This window comes from Penicillium oxalicum, chromosome IV, assembly GCF_001723175.1.
Source record: "Penicillium oxalicum strain HP7-1 chromosome IV, whole genome shotgun sequence".
In the NCBI taxonomy this organism is placed as follows: Eukaryota; Fungi; Ascomycota; class Eurotiomycetes; order Eurotiales; family Aspergillaceae; genus Penicillium; species Penicillium oxalicum.
The window spans coordinates 1292853-1301882 of NC_064653.1; the positions used below are offsets into that span (position 1 = coordinate 1292853).

Below are 9030 nucleotides of genomic sequence, written 5' to 3' on the forward strand. Positions count from 1 at the left end.
TGCAGCATAGACCATGCACCACGTCAGTCCTACTCATGTCTTTTTTGTTATCTCAGAAGAAAACAAGTGGGAACAAACTGTAACTCAACATACCTAAGCACATCGCAATCAGGATGCTGTCAGCCTACAAGGTCCGTGGATTTCCTTCGCTTATCTCACGTTCATTATGCGTAACAGTTCTGAATCAGGGCAAACCAGGAAGGCCCAGTGCGGTTTCCATATAGTGAGCAATTCAGAATCGGGGGGCTCTGGCATTCGAGTGATGCAACAAAGGTGTGAAGTAGCCCCATAAGCACAGTGGGAACCGAAAGTCTGACCTCTGAAGCACAGGGCCCCGGCAGTCATTCATGGACATGTCAGGCTGCTCGAGTCGCTATGAAAATTTGGGGCTAGCATGAAGGAATCATCACCGCACCTGATGTGTGGGCTTGCATTGCAAAGAAGAAGCGAGACTTGGCTCAGATCAGGTTCTTCTGGATGCAAAACCACGCCGATTTCTCTTGTCGCCTGATTGTGCTCTTCGCTGAATGGGTCCCAGGTGAGGAGATGCGCAAGAATGTAAGGATACCAGTACCCTTCGACGAAGTCCATCAAGGGAAGTCCTAGCTCGTTGTATTTCAACTCGAAATGAGTGATTAGCAAGTTGAACAGATCAAGCTGATATGAATTTTCGGCTCGTATCTCGTAGATTTCTTCATGGTCTCTGCCAACCAGGTCATGCACACCTTGACTGGTGTTTGTATTGCGGAGGCAGTCAATCTCAATACAACATGAGTGTTTCAAGCCAACCGCATCAAACGTCAGTACTCGGATGACAGCCAGCTCCGCCCATTTATCGTGCTGGGCCCATTCCACAATGCAGGACATGAGGCGCTTGAGCCAAGTTGAACAGCTTGGCATCTCTCTCCATCGAGACCACCGCAAGACTTGTCTCATGGCGACAGAGACAACCGTACAACCTTGAGTACTGCAATCGCAGACGCACGTGTCCTTTATCAAATGGCATGGGAAAAGATTGGTCCTGTTCTGAGAAATCGTTCGCACTAGGCTTGACCAATCAAAGTCGACAGTCTCGGTATTCCAAAACTCCAAGGTTTTCAGTAGGAGTCCAACAATTTGTGCTGTCAACAAATGGGCAACGCGCGCACGAGATGAGGGCAACTGATAAGTTTGATCTGCTCCTTTGGATCCGAGCCAAGCCATTCGTTCGAGAGATTTTTCCGCTGAAGTCACAGATTGAGAGTTCACCATTAGTGGGGTAACGCCTTTGGAGTCTGGAGAGTCAAAGTCCTCAAATCCCGCGTCCAAGAGTTTTTGCATAAAGTCAGGATGTAGGTAAGGGTTGTGATAGACGGATGCATCCTTCTCGTCAGCCCAAAGTGACCACTCGACCGATCTGCCACGAGCGGCCAGCAGTTCGCACACTCTTGATGCATGCAAGTCGACCACTGCCCCCTCGCGTATGTCCAGCTCTTGCAGCACGTCCTGTGGCAGACAAGATCGGGCAATTCTGCCGAGCCTTTTCCGTCGATTAGCAAAGACACTGATGAACAGTGATTGTAATCTTCCAGACCTAGGTACTTGAACAGTTGATAAGCGTATTCGACATCCTCCCTCAAGCAGGAGTCTAGTGGAATGAAAGAAAGCATCAAAATCAATGTCGGACTCGACGAGAGGACTGGGACATCCCCAGAATGAGATCAAAGAGCCATGTCCAACATGAGCCCCAGCTTCTAGCAGGATCTGAATTCCCCTTGGCCAGCCGAACGCTAGCCTCAGCAATGACGTGCCACAAACTTTCTCGTGGGGATCAATTGACCCTGATTTGAGGCCAGTCAGAAGCTCCTCTTCGGATTCTTGTAAGAGGATCCTCGCAGTGTCGGGAACAGTAATGACTGGAAGATATTTCAGTAAATGTCAGCCAAGGCAATTCAATAATCATGCCGAGAAATCGCGGTGACACATACTCTCTGTGCTCCTGGCAACAATGTATTTCACATTGAACTTTTCGACAAGACTCAATGACCCATCCCAGTGAAGGACGCAAGGACCGCCATGCTCAACAAGGTAGCTTGCCAAACGGTACTCTTCATCCCCAAACCTCCCGAAACGAAGCAGCTCTCTCAGCGCTCCATGATTCAAGCGGTTCTGAGGTACCGATCCACTTTCAATAAGAAACCTTGCAAGTCTTTCTAACACTGGAAGCTGGTTTCGGGATGTCATCAGATCGAAATTAACGAGCCCCTATCAGAACACTTTAGCCCATGAAGTCTCACGGTCATCAGGGCGACGTCATGTCACTCACATCCACAAAGGAAACCATATTATAGTCATCAGGAACGAGATCATAATAGAATATGTCCGTGGGCCTCGACTTGCCTGTGGAAAAAGCCAGTTGTATTTGCCTGATGCTATTATTTACCACCTCTTCAAAGTCGTCCCTCCTTGCCGCTTCCCTGTTATTGACCTTGGTGGAGTGCAAATTTAGAGTGCTTCCATGGTATTTAACGATGGCTCGCACGCTCTCAAGGAAGGCGCTATCGAGAACCCACCGGCGCCTTTGGAAAGCGAAAAGGACGCCGTAATTGCGATTCGTAAAAATCCACTGAGATATTTGAAGGATCTCTCAGCTCTTTCTGCCCGATCTCTGCTCCTGAAGTTGATCGGCGATACAGCGCGGCAAGAGTTCGTAGAGGAAACGGTGACAGAATCAAGGTCGGTCATGCTCTCGTCTGTCAATTGCAGGGCGGTCTCGCTCTTGCTCTCGGTCTGCATGTCCTCCTCAGATGGCATCTCCGTGATTGACATGGTGCTAAAATAACTCTGGCTATCGCACCAAGATCTCAGCAGCCCTGGAGGTGGCATGCCCTGAGGATACTCCTGCAATGTGACGCGCTGAGAAACACTGTCAGCGCCCTGCTGTCTGCCATCGTGTTCCATCGTGATACTCATACAATTTGCTGCACCTCTTCAAGAATGGCCTCTTGCATCATTCCCAACCTCGTCATCTTCTGCACCGAATGTCTGCATGACCGGCACTCGGCCCTATCGTCAGTTTCGCCATTACACGACCTAGCACTGTAGACCCCCAAATCGAACGATTCCACATTCACATTCACATCCAGATCAAAGACACAACTTACAAACTCAAAGTAGTCTGCAACGCATTCTGAATTCCATCCAAATCCGCAAACAAATCCCTCAACCCATCCTTTCGAAACGGATGAACCACCTTCTTCAACCTCCCTCTCATTTTCTCCGAAACCAACTTCTCTGCAAACGGTACCCCGGACCATCCACCAGGAATCAACTGAATCAACGGATCCCCGTCAACCGACGCCTTCAACCGATGCACCATCCGCTGCAGCCCCAGCGCCTTGTCTGCCAGATCGCCCGCCAACTCCGGGTTCGTGAGCTGCGCATCCTCGATGATATCGCGGAGGGCGCGGAGCGGACGGCGAAGACTCTGGGCTTTGGCTTCGACGCGGCGCACGTCTTCGTCGTAGCTTTGAAACGCTTGGCAGAATGCAACCAGTTGTTGGGTTACTTGGAGACCGAGGGAGATGATCCCGACGGCGCTGGCGGCGGCGGAGAAGGGATCGCTCATGTTGGGCAAGTTTGATCAAATTAGTATATTAAGGAGGTCCGACTATGGGGCTGGAGTTATAGGAAGCGTATCCTATGACCCTTGAACCGGGTGTAGGATTCGCTGCATTTGACGACATATAGCGGATGAGTTATTTTTGATATTTAATCGGGTGGAAAAGGGAAGCCCATGTGTATATACTTGATTTGCTATTCTATTCAATCGTATAGGTCTGATCGTGCTATCACTAGAGTTAGAACTTGGCGATGCTTAGCCGCCGAGGACGCTCTAGGTACATCTGATCCATCCATGCCCAGGGCACTTAGCTCCGTAAGGCTGACATGGATGGGCCAACGCATAGCGCCGGGCGCTGGCCGCTGGCCAACAGAACTCTTCGCACGGAGACGCGAAACAGGGGTGGCGCCTAGCATTCTAAGTATAGTAGCCCAAGGGTTGGTTCTCGATCGCTGTCCAGTTTCGAGGCGGGTTCGCACTTGCATATTGGAGTGGCAATCACAAGGGGAATTATTCTGCCTAGAGGCGAACTTGTGAAGGAATCTGGGTGGAACAGGTCTGATTTGAAGGCCGTGAGTCAAGTTGAGGAGATCTGCATCTGTCGGTATTGTCGAGCAGTTCAGCCTTAGCGGGCGAGTTGGCCTCGAGCACAAAGGATCATGGTTACTTGATACGTGCAAATGCAGGATTAGCTTAATTATTTGTTGGCATGCATGCCATGAGCAATTGGACCGGGAAACGGCCCATTCTTGAATCAAGTATACTAACACGCCTTTGAGGGCTCACGATTGTTGGAAAATGGCTGTAGATAGAAAAAGTACAGAGATCTTAGGATGGTAACGCATGCTAGAAAGGGAACATTGAAACATGTGAACAGGGGACTTTGAGGGGGTATCAACAAATGTAGAGTGTATGGGTACAAGACACCGTGCGATGGACGGGACCTTCCGATTGGAGTCGAATCGGAAGGGATGCGATGCGAAGAAAAGGACGCTGAGCAAAAAGAGCCATGGTGGAATGCTGTTCAGTGACGGCGAAGAAGTCAATCGAGGCGATGAGATTGGCCACGAGACGCACGCATCTTCATCTTCACAAAGATGAGGTTCAGAGTAGTTGAGCAAACCGCCATAACAAAAGAAAATTGACAAAAGAAATCTAACTAAAGGAGTGTGGGCAATGTACGAGACATGCAAGACAGATTGTACCAGCGACCGAAGAGCCTTTTTTTTTCCCGATGAACGATATGGGAATTCACGAGCCAAGAGAAAAATCTACTCGTCCTCGGCGTTACAAATGACACCGTGCATGCTCTGGATGCGCTGTGGGTGTGCAGGGGCTTTCTTCGCCTTCTGCTCGTCCACCTCTTCGTCGGTATCACCATCCTCCGCAGAAATGGGCGATAACGAGGGAAATGCTTTGATGATCCCAGCGTTGGACTTGGATCGAGTACTGGGTGTGACCAGGATCGCTCGGCGACCAACCTCACTGTGGTGCCACGTCTCAGCAGCCTTGGCAGAATCACTCATAGAGACCTCGTCACCATCCAGTAGCTCTGGCTCGCCCATAATATGGCTGCTGGCCCTTCGAGAATCGATCGAGTCCCGAACATCGTGATGCCCATCCACGGGACTTTCTATGGCAGTGCCAAAGGATGTCATAGGTCGAGCAGGGCTTCCAGAAGCTCTTTGCGACATACTGCGGAAGAATTGCCCCGACATCCATGATCCTTCGGAGTCAATTGATGCCAAAGATTGAGAAAGAGGGACATTTTCCGACTCGGCGTCATAGCTATCTGTGCTGGAGAGGTGACGCCGATTCTTAGCATTGATGATATCGACGCCGCCAAAGGGCGGGGTTGGCCCGCGTAAAAACGTGGCGTGCTCTTCATTCTCCATCGAAGATTCAGGGACCTGTTCAGGAATATCGGGTGACTGAAGACGGGAGTCGGGAGGAGACATTGGCTCGTCACCAAAGTGTTCCGTGAACTTGGATTGCGATCGCTTCACGGTACCGGTCGGGATAAATGTTCGAGGAGCAAGGAAAGACGGAGGAGGGGGCGAGGACTGAGTTTGCACGCGATAGAAGGACTCGTGGGATGCATTGGAGACGTCCGGGCTCGAATCTTGGAATTTCTCCCGGTAATGTCGCTTGAGACGGGAGGAACCGCGTCGAAATAGTGATGTGATAGCACTTCCTCCTCGACGACTGGCAGAGTCGGATGTGCGACGCTCTGAGATGTCGGACGTGGACCCGTGTCCCTGGATTTGCGACTGGCTGGGGCTGTGCATTCCTTGACGGAAAGATGACTGGGAGGGGGACAGTGTAGTGCGAGACATGCCCATCTCGTGCGAGGGCGCAAAGCTGGGTCGCACGGATAGGGAACGTTCTCGAATTGAGCTATCATCAATATTTCCGACAACGTGTACGCTTTCCAAGTCCTCTTCGCTGTGTTTGGAAGGGTCCTGCAACCAGGTACCAGATGCCTCACCAGGTGCTTCAGGCTCCGGTTCCTCAGCAATGGCCTCCTCCAGGATGATGTCACGATGAGGATCGACTTGGTCAGAAGATGCGCCGAGGCCCGACTCCTGTGATTCTACCACTTGAGCTACTTGGGTGGCGTCAATGGCTTGCCGTTGTTCTTCCGCTGCCTGTGCGTCGGCGCGTTCTTGGAGCTTCCGACGAAGCTTTTCTTGATCTTCAAGTTGCTTCTTCTCCCGGCGACGACGGTCTCGTTCAAGCAGTTCACGCAGGGTGCTGGCGTCAAGGGAGTCAGCCAGTTCATTCACTCGCCTCCGGGATCGGTACAAATCCTCCCCAGACGGCGATCGATCCGGCTTCCTCTCATTATCATTAGCGACCCGGGCGGGGGGGTTGTGGTTTCGGGCGACCGATGAACGAGGAGTTTCCACGTAGCGAACCACGGGGCGCGGAGTCAATGCTGCGAATCCGTTGACCTTATACGTGTAAGAGTCGGAAACATCGGAAAGCGAGGAGGCGGCGGAATCTCGGAGCGAGAGGCTGATGTCTGACATGTAACGATTCGCACGGCGTCCGTTTGCCCTTCGTCGACGATACTCCGGTCCATACTCATTGCTTCCTAATGCAGCTCCACGGCGCGGGATATCGATGGGGGTCGACGACAGTAGCTTAATTTCCCGCTCGCGCAGAATCTCATCCGTCTGTCGCTTACTCTTCCGGAGTTTCTTCGGTCCAGCAGCGCTCGGCTGCTTCTTCAAGAGGGACCCCGACCGTGACATGGGTCGCGGGTAGGTCACATCGGGTCCAGCTCGGTCACTCTCCATCTCCGATCCTTGACGGTGATCGATGGACGAGGGTGGCCCGTTGGATAGGACCCTTTGACCAGCTCCAGACCCTTGATTTTCAGAATTCTCGCCATTATGCGACCATCGCTTGCTGTATCGCCGAGATACCCGCCGGGACGGTTTACGGCTCAAGGTCGGTTCGGCGATGGGGGCGGGAGAGGCAGCCTGATGCTCTTCGATGGCGTGATGCAAAACATTGGCCTCGTCAGGGCTCACTTGGATCGTGTGACGCTTCTTGCGACCAAATGGCCATATCGCCATGGCGCGAAACAAGTGTAACTCACGGCCGCCGCACGAACTAGTGAACGCAGGTACGGGATCGAAGTCGGGCGGGAAGGTCGTTCAGCCGAGTGACGGAATTCATCGAGGATGCGAGGGAGAAAAACCAACACCTGGTTCGACGATGGCTGCAGAGTCGAGAGAGGGGGGTGGGATCTCTGAAGAGACGCGGAAGGGGAGAGGAAGAGAAAAATAAAATAGCGGATGGGTTGTGCCTTAATTTTTTTTTTTTTGTTTTGAAGAAAATGCGCGTGGTTGAGAATTGAGTATGCTCAATCACACGAAGGCTGAAGAATTAATGACTGCCGAGCCACTGTCGTCATTAGTGGGTGTTTCTGTCGGGCGCGTGAGAGTCAAACGGGCGAAAAGAGCAGCGATCGGAGACGGTGTGGTCTGGGCGCCGCGCAGTTGATGAAGGGGGCGGGAAGGTACAACAAACCAGGGCAAATTATTGGGACCTGATGATGGAGATGATCGTGGGTGGACTATCTAGAGAGTCGAAGGGGGAGAACGCAGAAGGAAGGAACCGAGAGAGTGAGATGGGGGGAAAGAAGGACCAGAGACTTGCGGTGAGGCCGGAAGCCAATGCAAAGACTGAGCAGGAGGTAAGAATTGACGATGACAGAAAGAGTATGTTTGTGTGCGGGTGAGAATGAGAGAGGCATGTCAAAGTGGAAAAGAATCACCTGCTCGAGGTTGGTCACAAATCGAGGCGATCCAAAATGGGGGGAAGGGAAAAAAAAGAAAATCAAAAATCAAAAATCAAAAATGACAAAATGATAAACCGAAAAGGTCCAGAGGAAGAAACAGCCCGACGTTGGTGTCCGCTATCTGAAAGTCTCACTCGACTTTCTCTACCACTGACTCAGTCGTAGGTACTTGACTGACGTTGGCTGTCGGTACAAAACGCCGAGGAGGTATTCTTGACTCTACGCAACAAACTGAGTGAGAATAGGGGATACGGTCCAATCGGAAAAGAAAAAGATTAGAGATGTAATACATGGAGACTGCGAAAGGAGACCTCGAGATCAGATCGTTCATGAAGGCAGGGCTATTCCGAGTTGACTTCTATTGATGTCCGATTTGTCCTGAGCACTGCACATTGACAGCGCGGTGACAATGATTCTGGAGGATAGATGCCAGACCTAATCACCACACTCTCCGCTTCGTGGCGTAGCGAGTCGGCATATTGACTCTTTGACACTCGGGTGGAATGGAATCATCATGCATTCGACTGGAATCCATCAGATCAATTTCGTTTTCTCGATATCAGGACTCTTTGATCTGTTGTTCTCACTGGCAAAACGGTACATGACTTGCAAAGTCGCCCGTCTTCTCAGGACGTGCACCCAGTCCCTCACCGCATGCAGAAAAATCCTATCGGCCACTGGCCGGGGACAACCTCGTCTTTGATCAGTTTGCGACAAATGCGATATGGTCTTGAGGTGATTCCGGCCGCGGGTACACCAAGACGACCTTGAACGAAACGGGTGGAGTTTCCGTTCAAAAGGGCGACGGGGCCCAGTCCATGGCCAGACCCTCGCGTCGTTTTTGGTTTCACTAAAAATAACCCCACTGGCCCCATCCGTCGAAGGAAGGGGAGTTACCCCCCCCGTCTTCATTGGACTCCACTGCGTGGAATTAGACGCGGAGAAGATGAGAAATCCATCACAGAGCCAACGCTGGGAACTCGAAGGCATTATTGTTGTTGTACTTCCACCTCACCTTACTTTGGCATCATCATGGTTGCCAGATCGGAGAGGTCCAGTACACTCACTAGACCCGCTGGGTCCCTTTCGCCCGCTTCAAGTTGTGAGTGATGGATCA

The 9030-nt window shown here is 51.6% G+C and overlaps 2 protein-coding genes across 2 annotated transcripts; both read right to left on the reverse strand.

Moving 5' to 3' along the window:
- Positions 1-345: 345 nt before the first annotated feature.
- On the reverse strand, positions 346-3607 carry POX_d05237 (uncharacterized protein; the record flags this gene model as incomplete). Its single annotated transcript, XM_050114086.1, has 6 exons — positions 346-1895; positions 1968-2244; positions 2306-2605; positions 2674-2895; positions 2955-3078; positions 3144-3607. The coding sequence occupies 6 exons, from the start codon at positions 3605-3607 to the stop codon at positions 346-348; spliced, it is 2937 nt and encodes a 978-aa protein (XP_049969037.1).
- Positions 3608-4872: 1265 nt separating this feature from the next.
- Positions 4873-7185, reverse strand: POX_d05238 (uncharacterized protein; the record flags this gene model as incomplete). Its single annotated transcript, XM_050114087.1, has 1 exon — positions 4873-7185. One exon carries the CDS (start codon positions 7183-7185, stop codon positions 4873-4875), a length of 2313 nt encoding a protein of 770 aa, XP_049969038.1.
- Between the last annotated feature and the right edge of the window lie 1845 nt (positions 7186-9030).